Source organism: Bombus flavifrons, chromosome 8 (genome assembly GCF_040668555.2).
Source record: "Bombus flavifrons isolate JBK064 chromosome 8, iyBomFlav1_principal, whole genome shotgun sequence".
Lineage (NCBI taxonomy): Eukaryota > Metazoa > Arthropoda > Insecta > Hymenoptera > Apidae > Bombus > Bombus flavifrons.
In genome coordinates this window covers 2,100,779-2,123,890 of record NC_138449.1, presented here as the reverse complement: position 1 = coordinate 2,123,890, position 23,112 = coordinate 2,100,779, and the positions used below count along the sequence as shown (strand labels likewise).

Sequence of the window (23,112 nt, the reverse complement as noted above, 5' to 3'; positions counted from 1 at the left end):
GCGATGGTCTGAATAAGCAAAGCAGAACACGTGTGAGTCGTGAGATTCATTCATTCGTCTGGCATCCTCCCGCTCGGTCCTGCTCACCCCTCACCTTCATTTCCCTTGCTCTTTATCTTCCCCCTTTCTCGCGTCTGTCCACCGTTCATTTAATTTTTATGAGCCCGTATATATGAGCAACGTACGTTGTCTGCTAGTTAGATGACCTCCTTCGTCCGAGTATTCGTTCATTCAAAAAGAATATCAAAAAGAACACAATATCTTTACGCAATTTTCAATTTAAGGCTGATTATTGAAAGTGATAATTGAAATGATTCGCATAGACAAAAAAGGAAATTTTTCAGAGTTACCGTTAAATACACGATTCTAATCACTTCTAATCGCTAAGGGTTTCAAGAGATTCGATTAATGAAATTTTCCACATATACATGTTATAAAACTTATCCAAATTATACTGAAACCTGATGCAAATAAAGGAATTATCTCTAAGAGATTAAGATTCCGAGTAAAAGGAATTGACACGTCTTCCTCGATTAACAGCTTCCACGAATTGCAAAACGTGGATACAGAATAGAAAGATATCATAATGAAACTTGTATTTAATCCTTAAACAGAATGCAAGATTAGATACTAGAGAATTACATACAGCTGTTATCACGATTTTTCAATTTTCCATTGCATATCATTCTTCCTACCAATTTCATTTGTTCGCCAAAGCTGGTCCAATTCAACCATGTCTCCAGCAGATGTTTCCCACGTCGTGAAGCGCGCGAAAACAATTTGAATTAAGCGAAACGTTTCCCCTGGTTGATGTACTGTTGCTTACAAATGCGCGCGAACACTTGTTCCGGGTTCTGTCGTCGCGCGACGCGCGCAGAATTAACTACACCCGGCAAATGCCTATGGCAAAAGGTAACACGTGTTTCTTCGTGGCCGCTTTTGTTCCACCGACGCGACAGTTCCTTTCCTCGTCTTCCGTTCTCCATCGGCGTCTTTCCTCTACGTCTTTCCTCCACGTCTGTCGCGCCTCTCTTCGCCAACTGCTATTTTTTTTTTAATTCATTCTTCCTCCCTTTCCTTTCGTTATCATAGTAATTGACAGGATGGCACAGGCACGTAGACGCGCTTAGTCATTATGCTCGTTGCGCGATACCTGCGTTCCTCGCTGTTTTAATTAAACGTTTCAGCAACGATGATGGCGATGCTCGATAAGGACGCGTGCGGAAACGTTAGAAATGAAAACGATCGTTGTTTCCCGCGGATGAAAGCACCTTGGATATGAAGCTATGCAACGTAATTGCCGGCAAATTGAGATTTTAATTGCCCGTAATTAATACATTTTACGTTTGCCACATGTTCAGATGTGGAATCATTGCGGCTGTTCTTCTGGAAATCATTGTATTCTGAGATAACGGGAAGAATGTTTAGAATCGATTTACATGGATTTATATTGTTTAATAGTAGGATTGTGCGCACTGGTAGACATTGTATAATAACATCTGAATTTTGAATAACGTAGGTTCAGTTATACATGCGTGGAATTCTTTCTTGGAGAAAAACAAGAATAAAGATTGCGAGAAATTATATTATATTTATAATCAAAGAATGTTGTCTCTGTTTCTTAATATCTTAATCTTAGTATTTATAAAAGCAGTTCAACATAAATTATCTTCTCTCACACGAAAACAAACTTATTCGATTATCTGTATAGTTTGATTATCCGAGTAGCGTGTATTATAATTAGCTCGGATAATTAAAGTTCTGCCATATTATCAAACTTGTTATTTTCATCGTTATGCAAGAGAATTTATTGACACTGATAACTTGTAGCTTGTAAACTCCTGCTAGTAATACTAGCTCGATTGCACAACGTTTAGATTTTCCCTTTCTGCTCCAGATCATTTTCTACGATATTTCTAATGATTGAAAAAACTTGTGAAGTGTTGAAATTTCCATAATTCATTGAGAAATTAGTCATCGTTTCCTTCCGGTAGCGTTATCCACGATTGCCCGGTGGTCGAATGATCGCGTCTCCTCCGAATTTCAACTCGTCGTTGGGAAATGATGTCATCCTCCGGATCGTCATCGGTTCACCACGAATGAATCACTTCCCTTTGCCTCGTTCTTCTCTATTTAGAGGAGGCATGCAGCGTGGCTGCGGTTCACCTCAGAACAACTTGGCACACTCTCATAATCGTCGGTCCTTTCTCTAATTGCCAGTCATTAGTATCGTTCTCCAGTTTCTCCGATTGCTAATCTCACGTGATCACTTGAAACACAATTAAAGAAACTGCTGTAAGAAAGAGATTTCACTTTCTAGTCATTTGAATAAACCAACTCAGAATTATTCAAAATCAAATCACTTTTCCAAACGTGCTATAAAATCATAGCCAACTGATATTCGTGTTAATAAACTTGTACAACTTTTGAATGTATGGAAACTTTGAGTATGAAATATGTGTAGCTGATTGAGAATTAATGTAAATGCATACATCGTTGTTATTTTCCATAAAATAGCGTTCTACGTTTATTATTATTCGGAATTCATTATACCATAAGTCATGGGAACGTAACATGCGTAACAGTGAGTAAAGTTGTAATGTAATTAACTATGAAGCTAAAGCAATAATTCTATGTGAATATCACATATTTAAGACTAAACATTGAGCAGTGAAACACACCTTTATTTAAATCAATATTTTAAGGAAATTTGATTTTAATTTTCTACATTCTTTTTCCTCCGTTTTGTTGGAAGCAACGACTTTAGTTTAGAATAGTACGTTGAACAAAAATGTCACGGTAGCGTAAAACGAGACACAAGGGCCGGGAATAAAATACGAACTGAGGAAGAAACTCGAGAACACACATATATGTATATGCATAATCTAAAACAGTGGTCGTTATGCATTGTGTATGTGTAATATATTTATGTACGTAAATTACGCTCGTTACACGGTCGTACGTCTCTCTAAATCGTTCCATTATTCATTCGTTTTATTAAAATCGCTTTTAAATGTTATGTATATGATCAAGATATTTAAATGATCCGCATATTAACTTGTACAGAATGATCGTTATATTTAACCGTCTTCTCATTTCGAGTTTTGCTGCTGAATTTGAATTTGCACATGTTTTACGTATGATAAAGTATCAGTTATGAAATAAAAAATGCGATAAGAGTTATATTATTTCTGATAGCGTCGTGTACAGATACGAATACCGCTTTTCAAGTATAAGGGTGTTTCAAGGTCAATTTTTTTCTCGTTCTGAAAAGCTCACGTCAGAAGAAAGCAAATTACATTTCAATGACGTTATTTTGAAATCTTCGTATAACGATAAAGAAAATAAACTTTAAGGTTACGAGATAGTAATTCGATTAACAGTTCTCTCAAGTTTTCAAATAGACAGAGTGTATTTAACATTGCTCTGTCAAGATTACAAAAGATAGAACGTGAAGAATGTCGCATCAGGCTAAAGATTCTGCAACACAAAAGTGTTTCAAGGTTCCAATTTTTCGTTTTTTAAAGAGAAAAGAAGTCCGGCGACGTTATCTTGAAATCTTTTCAATAATTCGCTATGTTATGTTGTTTGGCTCATCTTCCTATGGAGATAGGACAAAATTTCGTACATTTAAAGAAAAATTCTCATAACAAACACGAAGATGGTACCCCATCATCATGGTAGCCACCCACATGATAATCAAACAGCTAAAAAATTCTACCAAATGTCCAAATTGGACAAATTGTGAATGTGAAATATTAAATAAAAAAAAAAAAAAAGAAAATTTAAAGAAAATTCGTATAAGCTGAGTTCGTATTCAATTAACGGCTCTATGAAATTCTCAAATATATGTACTATATTTGCAATAAGAATAGAATTGTAAAAAGTGGTTCCATACGAAGCTTTTAAGCTGCATACTCCACACGTGAGAAAATCGCATCGCCGAAGAAAAAATGCCGGAAGTATTGGCGTCGTTAAATCGCGTGGCCTCAACTCGCAGTAATTTAACAGCTAAGAGTAAAAGGGGTGGCCAGCGTAGCGTGACCCGACTGCGTGGCTACGGTGAACCGACCTTGTCCCACAATGCACCTTTAAACCCCACCATAGTCGAGACAACTCGGCCTAAGTGTAATTTTACAACCCTGTATCAGACAAGCTTTCTTGTCGCGTTACTTGCAAAAGATTGCACTTCGTACGACGCGAATAACGCTTATGGGAAGTAATTATGTTTTTTATTTTTAACCTGTTAATTGGATCGCTTCTTAAGTAGCAACTTTCACTATTCGGAAGTGAGTAATTAATAGACTGCGGATGTCTAGACAAACCGCTTTTTTCCTAACTTTTAATTTTTCTTAATTAGACCATTTTTTTTTAACTAGAAACTACTAAAATTACGAAATCAGTAGATTGTAAATTTAATTAGTAGATTGAGAATATTTATGCAAATTCTTATTTTTCAGAATTTTGTTGAGTTTTCTTACATTTGGGATTGTTTTACAGATAGAAGTTTGTTTTAGCCCTTGAATATTATTTTTCGAAATCAGGGGTTTTGTTACGAAAAGAGATTATATGTATAATTTCTTATGTAATGTTATATATAATATTATATATGTTTACATCTTTGTATTTCCACCTCACAGTCTTGAAAAGGATTTCGTTTACAGTCTCTACAATGTCGATCTACTTAATCTGTACTTATACCTGTACCTATACCTGTACCTATACCTATAATTTTACATGTTCTGCTTGGTCTAGTTTCTTACCTTTGCTTTCAAAGAGAAGATTATAAATAGACAGATACTTAGGTAAATTTAATATTTTTATATTTTGTATATATATTTTATATTTTGTTTCTTACCTTTGCTTTCAAAGAGAAGATTATAAATAGACAGATACTTGGGTAAATTTAATATTTTTGCATTAATTAATTTTACATTTTTATGAACATACCTGGAGAAATTTGAAATTTATATCTCTTCTACTAAATATTATAATTTTTCATCTGTATTCATCTGTATTCATCTGTATTCATCTGTATTCTTTACATCCTTACATATTTAAATTTCCCGTATATAAATGCATAAACATTCGCGATCTATTAATTAATAAAGCTAAACCAGTTTCAATTATCAATTTTAATTCTTGCGAATATAGATACAATTTGTTTTACATATACAAATATACAGAAACGAAACCATGATTAAAATATAAAAATTTTATATATGAAGAAATCACAAGGTCGAGAAGATCGGTGATCCGGAGAACGAATTAACTCGTCTGCTCCGAGTTAATAGGTTAACCGAAGCATCTCAGCTCGAAACTCAATCGTCGTTCGATCGATCGAGTTCTTTGATACGCGACATTTCAATTCGTTCACAGTGGCACGCTGTCTCTCCTCGTCGATATCTTTACGGGCTCGAGAGGGACACAAGCCCGAAGAAGAAAAAGTGGGAATCTCGTTTCGGTCTTCGTTGGAATTCGAGTAATGCGGTCGAAGTAAGGCTTCGTTCGGTCTCTGTGCCGACACTGCTAGGCAGGCTACTTCCGAAGCCATTCTCGCGATTCCTACCAGCGGTTACGGAATCCAATAAGACCAGTCTCGGAAAATTTCTCCCCAACGAGACGTCATTGGAAAAAGGAGACCTTGTGGTTCTCTACTGCAGGACCGGTATACCTGTCCATGCCACGATCGCCTGCAGTTACACGATTCTTTGCATTCGACTGCTCTTATTGCATGTACTTCACATTAATTATTCCTTAACTTTCTTACGCGTTGTTCGTGGGATAAACACTGGTCGAGGATCTATTAATTTTCTATGGTTGACAGGATACGATTTTTAGAAAGGATATTTTTTGAAGGTTTTATTAGGGAGCAAAGTAGCGGAGGATATGTAATTATTGATTATAAATTCACAGTGAATTTTCAATTCTTGAATAGTGAAAGACAGTTATCGTTGTTTTCGTTTCTATTTATTTTTCGGCTTCACAGCTGGGAAAAAGTACTTGGCTTACATATTTCTAACTCTCACTCATTCCCATACTTTATATAGAGCAGTAATCATATCCAAATAGGCACACCCATTCATGCTTTCATCTTATCATTCATTTTATATCTAATAGTAGAAGCTTAAATGTACCTATGTATCTTTCTCTCAATTTATATCCACTATCCTATATTAATCTATACACTCTCACATGTCTACCTTTGGCTTAGTTCCGTATCTATGTTCTTAGGCTAAAGTCTAACATATAGCAATCGCCTCTGGCTGTCTTCTTTTTCTCTCTTCCTCGGATTCTGCCTTTCCCGCTGTTCTTACATATTTATTAATTCCGTTCGCTATTTTTATCATTTCGCCTTTATTATAAACCGCTGGAAATATTCCATTCGTCTCCACCTGCCCTCAATCTTTCTTTCCACTGAATCTGATAGGCCGAAAAATGTATATCCTTGTTCAAGATTTCCGTAACGTTTCAGAAAACCATTTTGTCTGTACCTTTACTTCCATTCAGCGCTGTTTCTGCTCCATCGCTTTGTTGAAAACCTAGAACCGTCTATTAGATGAGCTTCCTTTTGCTCTATCAGTCCATTTTATCCATTTTCCACTCACCCATAGTGACGATTATAATTGTCAATGGCAATAACTCAAAAAATCATCAATTGGAAGTTTAGCATATTAGAAAAATATCACGAAACTTATAATTTATTTTGTTCGAATTCATAAAAATGAAAATGCAGCAGTTGCGTTTACGTAAGAATATTTATATAACTGAATTGAGGCAACATGTGCGTCAGTAATTGGAATTTTACTTATCTTGCGAGGACAAGAAAATATTATAAACTAAATCAAGTTGAATTCATATAAAAACTATCCCACTAGTTGTAAAGAAGCTCCATAAATTCCTATGAATACAAAGAGCAAGACATGATCGCCATAAAGAGCTACGACAAACACTTTCGACAAAGTAATTAGTGATTCTAAAAACACTTTAGAAATTAGCATAAAGAGCTTGCCTATTCATATGTTCATAACTGTACATACACAAACAGCTCCGTATAAAAGTGTTAGGATAATTATGGTATCTTTGTTCCAAGATTGTAACAAATAATAGACAAACTTTATTGTACTGATTTGTTTAATTTTTGATATTGTATAAGATAAGAAAAGTATACGTTTTTAATATATCAACAACTTTACTACAAAATGCATGTAATTTCAAATTCATAGCTTGTACCAAATATCGCAGTTTGAGGCGGAATATACAGGGTGGTTGGTAACTGGTGGTACAAGCGGAAAGGAGGTGATTTTACGCGAAAAAAGAAGTCGAAAATATAGAAAAAAAAATTTGTTTTAATTTTTTTTTTAATTTTTCCATCGAGACAACGATCTACAGTGAGATCCGTTATAACGAGACGTGATAAAGTGCACGCGTACCGAGCGAAAATTCAAGGTCGATTTTCTCGAAAATAAAGTCTCAAACGAAAAATTTTTATTCTATATTTTCGACTTCTTTTTTCGCGTAGAATCACCCCCTTTCCGCTTGTACCACCAGTTACCAACCACCTTGTATACTGAACAAATTAAACAAAAATAAAGAAGAAAATAAGACAAAGATGATAAAAAAACTTATGACGTTAGAGGAAAGTCACAAGCACCAATAAAAATAGGAATTCTGTAAGTGGGAAAACAACGTACCAAATACATCTCCTGTTTCATTAGATCACTAAATGTCAGGAGTGTCGCAAGCGCGCGCCAATCGGTTGCATCTTGCGGTAGCACAGGCAACGGGGAGTTTTATGCAGATGCGAATACGTAGCGTGAAGCGAATAGCGTGGATCCTCGAGACGACAGGAAATATCCTAGCCATTAACGGTGTACAATGTAGAACACACACAGTGCACAATTCTGTGAAGCGGACCGACAAAAGGCCCGGTACGCGTATCTATTATATTCATGCGTGGCACAACCACGTGTTACGTAACCTGGCTGGCACAATTACCTGGGGTAGACAACGCTATAGATGCCGTACATGGAAAACGGACTCGTGACACAAATCTTGATTACGCTGGTGTGAGCTGCTCGGCACGATACGCGGCTCACCTTTTCGCACTTTTGTGTCCAACTAACGAGGCGCCACTTTGAACATTAAATGGAGCGTAAAAGCTAATCCGTGTTTATTGTATTAAAGGGTTATCCTGGTTTAGAATGCCACTTTTTAAGACTTTGTTTGAGATTTTATCCAAAGAGTCTATAAGATATTTTCTTATCGATGGTTTCTGTGTTTCGGCCTTGTGCCCTATATAACTCACATACATTTGATTATTTTCACGTGAATAAATGTGTGTGCAACAAATAATATAAGAAAACTTTCTTTTGAAAAAGATTCGAAACAAATATTTTACTGGCATTCTAAACCAGAATACTCGTTTGACATAGTAAATATAAATTAACTTTTATGACTCATTCATTGTTTAAAGTCGTGAACAGTATATTGAAACAAACAGATTTACTTTGGAAAAAGAAAGATATTTTTAATGAGAAAGAAATGTGCAATATCAGAAATGGATTCCGTAAGTGAGTAACAGCGCATATGTTGCAAGATTTGTTGAGGTAATTAACTAAAATAGACCGAGTAATTGAAGAAAATAGAAATTTGTGTGTATTCCTTGCTCCAGTTCTTGTTCCTTTTATTTTTTCTTTTACTAAAACTTTCTAATGTTTTTTAATACATTTTTTATATATCTTTATATCAATTAGAACGCACTAGAAGAATAAATAATAATTTATCATCACTATTCATATCAATTAGGACACATACATCATCGGTCACATTATAAGAACTTATTTTCGCAAGAGTTGTTTTCTACGCTTGTTTCTTACATTTAACTATTTCAGCCAGATCTTTTCATAGAGTTAGACTTTCACAACGCAGGAAACAGGACGTGGAATTTGAATTTGTAACCGTTGAATGTAGCAGAAAGGTTGAAATCGACCAGGTGAACGAGTTTATTAATATATGTATCTGCCGGATGAATGAATTGAAAACGGGTTGTTGGAAAAATCAAGCTGATGGAAGTCATCGGTGAACCGACTAGCCGTGCGTGATTCATGAAACGATATTCATTATAATTTATTCGCGCGTTCTAACGCAATGACTAATCGGAGCTAGTCACTCGTTAACGCTTGTGTCACAGATACACTTGAACTTTCATTGCATTCTTATGCGGGTTCTTTACACGATGTGTATGCATACCAAAGGAAAATTCAACAAAAACAAGAAACAGTGTACGACCAATTTGTCACCATATACAATCATATCTGATTCCTCTTTACACGCAGAAATAGCAGAAAAAATAGTGAATTATCGTCTTCTCTTCTTATTATCTCTGAGATTTCTGCTTTTTATACTTTTCTTCTTTTTTTTAAGGAATAATGCAAGAGTACAGAGTTGTTACTCGTTACTATCTGATTACCATAGCATTATGATGTTTGTTGTTATTACTTTTGAAATCTTTTTTTTTTTTTGGAATAATGTAAGAGTACTACTTTGTTTGAAAATATCGTTTGTTGTTGTCTGTTTGTGACAGAATTGAGAATTATTATCTTCTTTTATTATTACCTCTAAAAATGTCTGTTTCTCTTTTTCAGTGAATAATTTAGAAGTACAAGTTCATTTGTAAATATTGTTCGTTAGTATCTGTTCGCTATAGAGTTACGTTTTCTGTGGTCGTTGACAAGAGCTTCTCTTGATTACAAGGTGTTTACAAAACGCGATAGCGGACGCGTGATTTATCGAATTGCATTGCACACCTATGTACCGGTGTCCTGACGGTGTCTGACAATGATGTACCATTATATACAGGGTGGTTGGTAACTGGTGGTACAAGCGGAAAGGGGGTGATTCTACGCGAAAAAAGAAATCGAAAATATAGAATAAATTTTTTTTGTTTTTTTTTTAATTTCTCCATCAAGACAACGATCTACAGTGAGATCCGCTATAACGTACCGCACGCGTACCGACCGAAAATTCAAAGTCGATTTTCTCGAAAACAAAGCTTCAAACGAAAAATTTTTATTCTATATTTTCGACTTCTTTTTTCGCGTAGAATCACCCCCTTTCCGCTTGTACCACCAGTTACCAACCACTCTGTATATATTTTACATCAAATTTGTGATTCATCCAGGGAAGAAAACAAAAACCGAGTAATCGGATAGTGCAAAAAGTTCTTAGGTTTTTCACCTTTTATGAATTTTTTTTATACACTTAAGGCGTAAACTGTCTGTCAGTGTCTTAAAGAAGCAACCGATCTACAGATCTTTCGTTGCAGAATCAAGTATGTGAAGCAGTCGAGTTCTTCTAATATTTATTTAGTTGTCTAGTATTTTTCTATTTATTTCTATTTATCCCTCTTTCTCCCTTTATGTGAATCGTATTAGCAGTGGTTGAATCTTTTAATATTTTGCAGTTTCACCTCGAGTTAAGCTCGACACGTTCTACGCTGTTCTATTTCTTTCCCTTTTAGGATACGAAACATCATCTTTTGTATTAAACGTAGTATTATTTTGTCATAAAAAGGCGACTCAAAACGATAAGTGGCTTGTACCCATGTCAATGAAACAAAATTATTATAACGTGCCATAAATAAATTTGAGACGGGAATTTTCTAAAAAGATAATAAAATGGCGAAGTTTATAAGAAACAAGATTAATTATTTTAATTTCTGCGAGTTATTTACATATACGCACATGATTGAAAGGCGCATGTATTTCGATCTCGGCCTCGATCGACAACCGCCCTGTATCGATTCGATCGGACGACCTGTTCTGCAAAACGTTTCTATCCGGCGGATGACTCTCGATATCGGCTTATTAGCCTGCTCCGGTTGAACCTGGGCTCGCCGACGACGTTGATTGCGACTGGAACCGCCGCTACGTTTTTCTTCTCCTTTCTTTGTGCTCTCTTCTTTACTTTCCTTTTCACTTTCCTTTAATTACCAGCCAGAGCGACGCGATTATTCAACAAACTGTGAAAGATTACGCGATACCTGGCTCCTCTTATCGCGTCGCGGTCCTCTGATAAAGCCTCGAATTCCTCGTCATGCGTTTGATGCAAATTTTCCCCATCGGATCCTGGAATCCTTCAGGAAGGAAGAGCGAGAAAGAAAGAGAGAGAAAGAAAGAGAAATTTGACTAATTAGCAACGACTATTAGTAGAGGTAGTGGTAGGATTGCAGGATCAACTTTATTGTAAGTTTGCATGTGAATGAAAAGGATATAACAGAGAAGGAAAATAGCGTTAAATTGAGGTATTATACCTTGAAAAGAGAGAGAGCGGTAATTTTATGCATAATTTATGCATCGGCTAAGAAAATTCAATGATTTTATAAGAACTGTAATTAAAAGCTTATTATCTGTTTACGATATTGTATTCCACTGAAATTACAATTCCTTTTCCTGTCTTCTTCACTTTTTTTTTTTTTTTTTTAAATGAAGCAATTTTTAACTGACAATCGAATTTTCTTAAGCGAAATTTTTGATTTTATTGGAATTGATTTACAACTAGATTTGTGAATGCATATCTATTAAATGTTGATTGCATCCTCAATTATTAAAGTACATTCTTTCTCCCCTCCTTCATTCTCTTTTCCATTTTTCTTCACCACTTTCTTCTTTGTTTCAAACGTATGCGCATCCGATTACGCGTCCATCCCATCGTCTCACCGTTTCCTCCCCTAATTAATACGCCGGCAACGACCTCGTAATTCTATTCCGCTCGATCCACGCGAGCGTCTGTTGTAACGTGCGTTCTGAACGCTATGATAAGAAGCCTTTTATTTCCTCGTCGCAGGCTTAGAAACGAGCAAAAACTCACGATCGCAAGCCGATGTCGAAAGTTTTCGTTGCGAAACGCGGGAAACTTTGCATCCGATTAATTATACTTAGTATAGTACGTTTCTGGTTCGCATCATTTTCGTTCCGTTGAATTACGATGCTCTCATTGCGATGCACCCTGGTGAAATAGCTTTGATTTTGATCAACATTAATTGGCGTGTTACGTGTACCATCGAATATATCTGTAAGATTAATAATCTAATAAAATGTCAAAAAATTCAGAATAAATGTTTCGAGAAGATAATTATTTCCTTATTCACAATAGTTTCAACTTTTTATTAAAAACAAAATGGAATTAAGATGTAAAGATATTAGTTTATTCGGAAAGTTGATAAGAAGATTTGGGAAAAGTTTGATGGCAATTTAATTTTATAGAAATAGAATGCTACTAAATTGTATCTCTATGGTTTCATACGGCAAGCTTTAAAAAAAAAGATTCACTTAGTAAATTGAAAGACACAACGTTGTCCATCTTCTTCTCTACTTTTCTAAGTGTTTCACCGTCACTGTCTGTTCAGAGTATGTTTCATACTCTTCTCCCTGCGGTACGATTATCAACTGTGCTTCACAAAGGATGTAAGCGATAACCAACGGCGTCATCGACCGCTTGTCGTGCACTCGAAACTCTTATTCACTGTGATTTCCATAATTTCTCCATGAGGAACGCGCATCAGCCAAGATGATTCACTTGTCCTTATTTTAATCCTCTTTGTTTTAGACATGTGTCAACTGTAACATTTTTAAGTTCTTCCAAAGTAGCCTGCGTGTTGAAAAAATGTTATTCTACATTTCCGACTTCATCCCTCTTTTTACGTAGAATCATCCCCTTCTTTGCACATTTGTCAACACTTATGGGATACTTATTACATATATGCGCAATATCATTTGAAGGAATTCCCGCCACTATATTTCTCATTTTGATTATCATACTTGACTCGTTCCTTTTTTTCAAATCTCGCATTATAATTCATACTATTGTATTGTCGTATTTGTTGCTGAAAAAGAAATTTTCCTCAAAACGGTTCAAATAAATAACAATCCTTTCAAATCAACGTAGCCCTCTAGAAGCCAATATTAATTCAAAGCACAATTCAATGACTCGAGCAAACTTGCAAATTCGAGTGACATCGTTTCTCAACTAGCGTGGAACAGGTATCAGAAACATTTCACCATGAACTCGCTGCGATTATCGATGCTTAATTAAGTGTTGCTAGATCGACACACGCCACTGCTCTACTACTGGCAATCGAGTTTTCCATATAGTCCGGTCTGTTACTTCCATCATGTATTTCAGACACATACCAAAGGCGAAGGCCACCACGATGGCGGAAACGTTGGAACTGAAGCGTATCGCGGAGAACACGAAGATCCAGAGTAACGTGAAGTATCACGCCGAATTCGAGAAGGCAAAAGGCAAGTTCACCCAGGTGGCAGATGATCCGGAAACCCTGAGAATCAAGCAGAACAGCAAGATCATCTCGAACGTGGCTTATCACGGTGAGCTTCAGAAGAAGGCCATCATGGAGCAGAAGAGGACGATGACCGGAGAAAACGGCGAACAGATCGGTGAGTTGAGACTTGTCCTCTGGTTTACCTGTACTCTTTATTCACGTATTGCTTAGACTGTTTAAGAGTATTTGTATCCGCGATTTGGTAATCGGTGAATCGAAGCTCTTGAAGCTTTCTATAGCTAACAGATATTAATGTTCGTAATACTCGTGAGATTATTCCATAAGCATTTTTTCGTTACTTGTTTTGATAATTGTGATACGCATGGAATCTGAAGGTTTAAGATTTAATTATAGATAACTTTAAATTACTTCTACAAGTTTAAGTAGATTTTAACTCGTTAAGGACTGAACAATGGAGTAATGAATAAAAGATGTGTAAATGCAATACATATATAGGAATCAGACACATAAAGTATGTTTTATGACTTAAAGAAAAGTAGTGTACCATGCTATTATAAATACACTAATTTCCATGCATAAATAACGATATAAAGTATTTTCTTATATATTGTTTTATTGAAGTATAAAGTATATATATACAGGGTGGTTGGTAACTGGTGGTACAAGCGGAAAGGGGGTGATTCTATGCGAAAAAAGAAGTCGAAAATATAGAATAAAAATTTTTCCTTTGAGGCTTCGTTTTCGAGAAAATCGACTTTGAATTGTGGCTCGGTATGCGTGCACTTTATCACGTCTCGTTATAACGGATCTCACTGTAGATCGTTGTCTCGATAGAAAAATAAAAAAAAAAAAATTTTTTATTCTATATTTTCGACTTCTTTTTTCGCGTAGAATCGCCCCCTTTCCGCTTGTACCACCAGTTACCAACCACCCTGTATATTATAGAATATTATATACTTTATATAAGTGTATTGCGTAAATAACATACATAAAAGAGCTTTCATAACTCAAAGAGAAAATAGTTTATCATAGCGTTATAATTACATAACATTTTGCAAACTTTATAAAACGGTATCTATGTGGAAAAAGAAATAACTATTCAGGAAAGTATGAAATAAATTCTTGAAAGTTTCTTTTATAACGTTAACATGAAGAAACAAAGCAGGATTTAATAATACAAATTGACTAATAGAAAGAAACTACAACATAAATATTGCATTAACACAACCATCGTCCTTAATGAGTTAACGTACCCCTGATCAAACTATCCTTAATGTACTAACGAACACTTAAAAGCAGCGAAGAGTCCTACTAATCTATGAACTTATGCACTGTCACCAACTAATATTCGCTTGTATGTTAATTGTCTCTTAGTCAACGCTATCTCTCCCATTGTCCTGTATACGTTCGATCGATAGATATCAGGGCTAGGTATTCGACGAACGCGTACATCAAATCTGTTTAAAACTCTGAAAAGTCTAGAGCTGCTTCTGAAACTTGCCAATTGAGTTAGAATATTTGAGAATATTCGTATCTTGGAGAGAATCGCTTAAGTTGGCGTTTGAATGGTTGTCGGAAAAGCATATCGGCAGCTTGTGTATTGTTGACTTTAGAGTACGTAGAGTACACGGACGGTTCGATCGCGCCTACATCGGGCGTGAACGCGAATCCACCGGCCGCTAGAACTGCGAGCTCGCAGGTGCAAAGGACACCAGGTAGGATCGCCGATTACGATCCTCTTAGCGAGGTGAGACCGAGCCCCTATTCCGCCAGGCAAGCTGGGGCAACCACTGTGATTTATACGAGCGACAAGGGACCAGGTGAGTTCTCGTCCATTTTACAGAGTAGGTTTCTTCCTAACTTCTCTAAGAAAAGATTAGCTCTAGAACCAAGTTTTACATCTTCTTTTCTTACTCTTTGCTTATTTAGTTACTTTTATAATAATCTATCTAGTTAGGAAGCTACGTACAGAGTGGTTCATTTTCATTTTATGTAAATATATAATATAATACATAATCGTTTGACAGACTTTTTTATTTTAGTCGTCAATCTTAATAGATTCAGGCTATGGTATCGGATATTGAAATTTGTATCTCGCGAAACACGTATCAGATACATTTTTATCCACAGTTATTCTTTATTATAATAATGCGATATTTTATCACTTTGTAATGACAATCCAATGAAAAATTTGTAAGTTAACGCATTGTTGACCGGTCACGAGTTAACTCGTGTTTTCATGGCCAAACATTGTCGACTTCTCAGTGTGCTGTTGCAGATGATACAGTGCAATTGTTGGTCAGCATACCTCCAGCTGTGTCTCTCGCTTATAAGACCCGTCAAGTTACGTCCTTTGTTGTAAAAAAAATGTCGACGATGACGGAACGTAGCAATGAAGAATCTTTCAATGAATTACGCCGATGTTTTATCTGATTGTCCGAGTGATTGTGAATCAAGTTGTGGTGACTTGGAAAATGATACTGTATCAGAAGATAGCGAGTCTGATATTAGACCAGCACAATATCATTAAACCTACGTGCGTATTAGAAAACAATAAGCGCATGAAAGGGGTAGATCGTGCAGATCAGTTTTTGGCCAACAGCAGTATTTTACGAAAAACTGTAAAGTGGTCGAAAAAATTAGCATTTTTTCTGATAAACTGCACCTTGTTCAATGCATATAAAACGTACCGTACCTATCTGCTAAAAAATAAAACAAGATACAAAAAATTTCTACTGGAAGTAGCTAGAGAATGGATAACTGTGGATTCCAAAGAACGCAGCATTGCACCAGACGCTTCTCGAATTTCTAAAACAGCTCCTTATAACGATGCACCCTTCAGGCTTTCCGGACAACTGAGAAACCACGTCTTAGAAAAAATAGTCACTGGCAGAAAAACAAATCCGACTAGAGCGTGTAGAGTATGCTCTTCAAAAGAAAAACGCAGCGAAACTAGATATATTTGCAGAAGCTGTTGCTTACCATTACACGTAGGTGATTGTTACACTGTTTATCATAGGAAAAAGAAATATTAAAAGTTGAATAATAAATACAATTTATTAAAGTTTATTTATATTGTTTTACTTGCTCGTGCAATTACGAAATAATAGCCAGTGACATGAGATAAATGCTCAGTAAAATTGTGTAACAATGTGTTAAGGGATCAACTTTCTATAAATGACAAATATAAGACAAATTCTAATTGATTGATCTAAAAATTGTGTAGACTGATAATTCTCATAAATAAAGTGTTTCGTTTCAATGCAATGATAATGGTATAACGATACATATGAATACAGAATACATAATAGTAATACGAATACATAAGTGCAATAAAGAAAATGTTATAAAAGATTTAAGATAGCGACGAATACAAAACCATAGTAACATGTTATACGGAATTCGAACTATCGAAATGACGGTTTACGATATACAAAGATGTATCCTTTGCTATGATATCTACAATAGAAAACTGCAAAACTTATAGAGGAGGTGGCTCGTGACCAGGATTACCAGACAATTCCCTTAATACCTTAATCATACTCCCACTGCCACCATCACTGTCGATAGCAATATAATCTTATTTGTGTATGTGACTTTTTGGCCAATATACGAGATTATCTTTATCAAGATTATACTGTATCAAGAGTAGCAGTGGGAGTAGGAATAACCTCTCTTCACTTGAGGGATCCCTGCTCGTGACATAACTTGTAGTAGTGGGGACAGTAATCTTGAACAGTTAAACGATTTCATCCAAATTATATTGATGAGAAACTCGTAAGTTACAATTAGTCTAAAAATGAACAAAGAGCGGGAATAGATAGGAGATAAAAATAAATGATAGTGATAAATGGAACACCCTGTACACTATCTGCTCTATTTCCCTCTGCTATTCTGACAGTGAACCGATACTTCAATACAATTGGAACATATCCTCGTTGCCTTGTTTCCTATACAGTCAACCATATGGGTTGGTCATTGGTTATAGTTAGCAACCGGTAATAGTTAGTTTCAATAGATCAAACTTCTAATTGGATTAGCTTGAACGATAGGTAGATACAATTCGGTCACTCCTATTGTATCGTTGGCCATTATCTCCAGAACGCGACGTCACGGTGAATTTATATCGTTCCTCCATAGGACGACCTGAACGTTCTTGAACGTGCAACCTCTGTTTGTTTGTCAGATTTTTATACAAAATATTAGATCGTTTTATAAGCTCTGTTGCTTTTTCGTTTTTCAAAAAGGCACTGTTGCTTATCTGTCAGAATTCCGCTGCTTCTTAATTGTCTGTTTTTTAGATTGGTGTCTAAACTTTGGTAAGTGGAAATTCCAAGAAGATCGATACAGTGGTGGAAGAATGACAATTGAAAGATCAAACGATAAACGCTTATGCCACTGTATGATTGAGAAGATTCGTACAATTTTGTGAAGAAATTAGTAAAAAAATTGGCTCCAAAAAAGTTTCACATAAAAGAAGATAACAGTAGCAAGTAAAATATTAATTGGCTTTACATGCAGCAACATGCCAGGAATATTTTTTAGGTTCCCAGAAGGAAATTTTTTACAAGAAATTTTGACCAAATTCTGAATCACAGAACTTTTCTAAACTAGTAGAAAGAATTTAATTTTTATATGAGAGGGTAATAAAAAACGAGAGAGAATACATTTACAATGGAACTCGTGATGCTTTCTTGTAATTTCATGTTACATTTCTAATAATAATAAAAAAAATACGATGAAACTTATAAAACGATTTAATATAATAATTGAGAAAGATGTTTTGTAGTTAACGGTGGCTGGTCACAAACTATTTCTGTTTTCTATGTGGTATATTTATTTTCCGTTTCGTTGTTGTTGCCAATTCGTCGACTGCGTCGATTCACTCGTAACTGCTTTCCAATTCTTCTGCACCATACTGTATCTATTTTATATGTTTTACGTGATCTAAACTTTCATTAAACACGAAACGCTAACACGTGGTGTTTTTGAGGAAGTTGCGTCTGAAACCGATATTTGGTGTTTGAGACGAATCTTTTTCGGGAAATCACTTTTTCGATTCGCGATCTTCCATTTTACTTAGTAAATTTAACGAATTCTTTCAGTAACGAATCCACCAGCTAGAAAGATTGGTTCGGTGGCTGATATAGACCCTGTAAACGAGTATTACGGATCGTTAACACCAGCAACGAATAACAATCACGTCCCACAGCATATGCCGTCTCCACCACCAGCTACCAATGTTGGGGTGAGTTATTTTAATTTTTTAAATTGCTATTTTCAATAGTATTGCCCATAGGGGTGGAAGAAGAAAGTTTAAGTATCTTTCTGTTAGGTGCAAACTTTGATATTGGGCGGTATAAAAGTAATTTAAGCATTTTCTGAAAATATTGTCAATCAATGCTATTTTTTTTTTAACTTTTTAATGGTTATACATTTTTCTATTTAACACATTCCTTGCTAGAAAGATGTGGCTTTATTTTAAGAAATAAATTGTTTGTGTTTGTCCAGTATACTTTCTAGCTCGCCTTTTTTGGCTTCTAAAGTATTCATAACTATGCCCAATATTATATTTCTGTGAACATTCTGTATTTTTTTCTAAAATATGTATGTATATCTATGTATAAAAATTTGTTTCCTCTCTTGAATTGTATATCTTTTTCATATACTTTTAATTTTGATTCGAGTTTCATACTTCAATCCTGGATGGTTCTAATATGCATCTAGTCAATTATGCAATCTATCGATTGTATTATATGCTCAACAATTAGAAACTGGTTAATATTTTCCATTTATTTATTTATTTATTTCTCTAATCATATTTCGTCTTCTTCTTATTTCACCAGTTGAAATATATTTCTAAAATAATTTTCTTTTTCATTAGAGAGTGTATAGAGCGATGTACGACTACCAAGCGCAAGATTTGGACGAGGTGAGCTTCTGCGACGGCGATCTGATCGTTAACTGTACAGCCATTGACGAGGGTTGGATGACCGGCCTGGTACAGCGCACCGGACGACACGGCATGTTGCCTGCGAATTACGTCGAACCAGTGCAAATTTAAAAAGCATCTTTCGCATTTAAAGTCAGCAAACTAGAGGGTAATTCCACATTGGGACCAAATTCTGCTCGATTCTATTACGAAGAGCACCGATAGCTGTCATGTGCTTAAACATTTTTCTACGAGAGTATCGATCCAGTTTTTATACGACCTTTTTCATGGTGACGCAGATTTATCCTGTCGGTCAATAATTTTATACAATATTTTTCGAAACCATTCCGTTGCTTCGAAGATTCCACGGTAATGATGATGAAATGAATAATGATTTAATAATTGAGCGGTGACAAAGCCTGGAAGATTTAAATTCTTCACTTTTTTAATATAAGTTTTATATTCTATTTGGAGAAATTTTATGTACTTTATTCGTAAAATATTCTTTTCTATTTCTTTTGCTCGTATTCTTATGATAAGGCGTTTTTTTTTTTTTTACAATACGTGAACATTTTGCATTTGTACACAAGATTGGAACGATTACTTTTATATTCAACAATATTCTTCCGACCTTTGTCCACCTTTAAGCGTAATTCTCACTTTTTCGTAAATCGTTGACGAGAATAATGTGCAAATTACAATGGATATTTATTTGAAAATATGAAAACGGTATTGCAATATTTTACCAGAAGATTTAGGCTTCACCACCATACCACACGCATTGTTTATTGTGATGCAAACAGAAAGAACGATGTGCCTTATATACGTAGACCTCCAATTAGGTCAATTTTTTCCTGCGAGCTTTTGCGCAGCGACTTAAAGGAAACGATAAAAGAAAAAGAAAAAGTATGTTAGTTACGGTTCCGTATTGAGTTACATATCATCGGAGCACATAAGAGGGAACTTTGTAGGAAACAAAAGTGAATCTAGTTAGGATTATAAACGAAGAAGAAATTTTGTAGTGTAATTGTTGATAGGAAAGTTTCGTTACACTTGCCTTGCTCGATCCGATGCGTTTCGAAAGAAAGCAACGATCGCTAGAAATCTTTATTACCGTTTCACTTTGTCCAATTAACGACATTAACCGACATTTACCTAGAATAGCTGTTAAGTTCTATCACGCGAGATTCGCCTGCATTAAACAAAGAAATGCTTACTTTTCGGCTTTCGATGATCCTTTTAGTCACTGTATCAGCGATACTCGACTGATTAAATAGCGAAAATATCAATCGATAACAAGCGATAATTAGAAGATCTATATCGATTTCTACTAGCGTTCTTGTGTTACAACGTTTTAAAATTTCAAGCGTTTTATTAAGCGAATGATTCAGGAAACGTACGTTTTTCAAATTGTACACGATGTAACAAAGTATTATCTGTAGTTAGTATGTACCGTTAGTTATAAGTTGTACTAAATTTATATTTGTATTTGTGTATTTGTATCGGACGAAATTTGGAATTGTAACAATTTAAGAAATCGTTACGAAAGAATTTCTAATTTTATTAAGCCGGTGTATCCGGCGTATTGCACGTGCAGTTGAACGAAATACATTTCTTGAACTTCCTATCATTTTATTCTACTTAACTGATTAACACAAATATAACATACGAAACAGTACTAAAAGGATTAGATCGCTTTCTGCGAATACATTTCTCGTGGTAAAAAGCGGGTTTATCGGCAATAGAGGATTGTTCTCCGCGATGGTCTCGATTTTTCTAGATAGCTTTATACCTTCTTAACGTTCGATTAATGTACAGATAAATATAGCGAGGAAATTTCAAGTATAACGGGAACATCGTGCCACCATTTCGGAGACTAACCGCGCCCCATATTGCCGTTTCTCTTCTAATTTTCGTCCCTTAATCCTTGATCATTGTCTTTCGAAATTTGTTCTTCCCTCTGCTGGAAAAAAAAATGAAAAGAAATCTGGTTCCTGGGACACAAGCCGTATCTATTACATTGCATTTACCTGAGTAGGAGAATAGAAGATTATAAGCTATATTATTACGTAAAAGAAATAAATAGTAATGTTGTTGCGTGCACGCGCGCGCGTACGTCGCGTTTCCGACGTGCGCGACGTCGTTCGACTTCGTGATAAACCGCGAGGAGATATATTCATATTTTTGGAAACATGTTAGCATTATTATTAATATTATTATTATTATTATAATTATTATAAATATATTATAATTATTTCCCCCTTTTGTAATTATTAAAACACCAATAAGTCGAAGAATCTACAATTTATAATTGAGAAAGCATACAGAATTATATGTTAGCGTTGTTTAAAACAGATAATATTATATTATGATACGAGATCATAAACAATGAACATGTTATGTAAATCATCGCCTATAATTTATTGTTCTATCCTTTCTTTCTCCAGATCTCGCGCATAGATTTGTTTATTTTATCACAGTAGCGGAGAATGAGAAAGAGATTCTTTATTATATTTTACATACCATATCCGTTATTCTTTTTTGTTACAATTTAAAATGTAAACGCTACAGATCTTTCTTTTCTATTTCTTGACTATGTTAAATATTATTCAGATTGAAGTTTTGTTTTCATAGATTTTGTAAGGATAGAATATTTGATATTTTATATGGTCTGGCGTCATCAGTAGCTTTAATCTGAGCCTTTTTTCAAAACAATATCATGATAAAGTTTATGAAAACAGAGCAGTGCGGTTGTTCAAAATAAAACGAAATCCTCTTGCAAAACAAAAAACTTGCAATTGCTGCAAATCAAAGATAAATAAGATAACGCTGCGTTCAAGTATAAAAAATGCACATTTATTGAAAGTGATATAAGTACAGTAAAAGGTTAACTGTTTCGTAGGACCGGTATCGCAGTGGTAAGTGCACGTTCTCAGTTGGGCCCATTTTAAAACAGATTTGGGTAAAATTCTACTCAATGGCCGAACACGTGAAAAAATTGAGCATAAAAGCGATTAAAATGCATTTACACGAAGAAATGCACTGACATATGATTTATATTTATGGAATGATTCGAAAGATTCGTCTTAATAATGCCCAACTCTGCTATAAAGCCTTTCGCAATTAGATTTCAGCAATATCTCATTTTTCTTTTTTTAATCACCGAGAAACTGAAAAAATTCAATCTTAAAAAATGTCAAACATACCAAGAGCGTTTCTTAATCTTATCAATTTTCGTTATCACTTTCTTTACTTTCTTATTCTTTACCTTTTAATTACCAAGAATTCTCCTTTAACGTTAATACTAATTGAAAATTAATATTCATATTTAATTTATATTTAATAGTAATCTGTGGATATAAACACGTTATGTGGACGTTAATAGAAAGAATCTTGGAGTAATTAAAAGGTAGACAAATCATTTTAATTCGTTAACATAAAACAGTACAATCTTTCTTGGCAAAATTCATTTTTGTCTAAGCGAAACATTCAACATAAAAGCTGCTTGTGTTAACCGAAACGCGTGGCAATCTCGTAAAGTTACGAGTTACGAAAGCAAAGAAGCAGGCGCTAAAGATCGCGAAATATAATGAAGTTTAACTCTAAATTGACATTAGAGTCTGTCCAAAATCTATGGAATGTTCAAGACCATTTATTTCTTATTCTAAAATACATTTCTTCCACTTAAATTCTCTACAAACGTATTTCACATTATTAGGAAACAAGATTCAGTGAGTAATTTAATTAGAAACTTGCCCCATTCTTCCTGGAAAATAATAGGAGAGAGATACCGAGTAAACTGATTGCGAGTGTAGTGGGGATTGCTCTAGATACAAATGGCCTTGAGAGGTCAACCGATGTCAGACAGACTATATCG

The 23,112-nt window shown here is 35.0% G+C and overlaps 1 protein-coding gene across 1 annotated transcript in view; it reads left to right on the top strand.

Moving 5' to 3' along the window:
• Positions 1-21,646, top strand: part of LOC138182913 (LIM and SH3 domain protein F42H10.3) — a 39,233-nt gene extending 17,587 nt beyond the window's left edge. The window contains exons 3-6 of the mRNA XM_069119338.1: positions 13,186-13,457; positions 14,917-15,123; positions 18,409-18,551; positions 19,188-21,646. Coding sequence (XP_068975439.1) covers positions 13,186-13,457; positions 14,917-15,123; positions 18,409-18,551; positions 19,188-19,367 — 802 coding nt within the window. The 3' untranslated portion in view covers positions 19,368-21,646. The remainder of the gene's footprint in view (positions 1-13,185; positions 13,458-14,916; positions 15,124-18,408; positions 18,552-19,187) is intronic.
• The last annotated feature ends 1,466 nt before the right edge of the window (positions 21,647-23,112 follow it).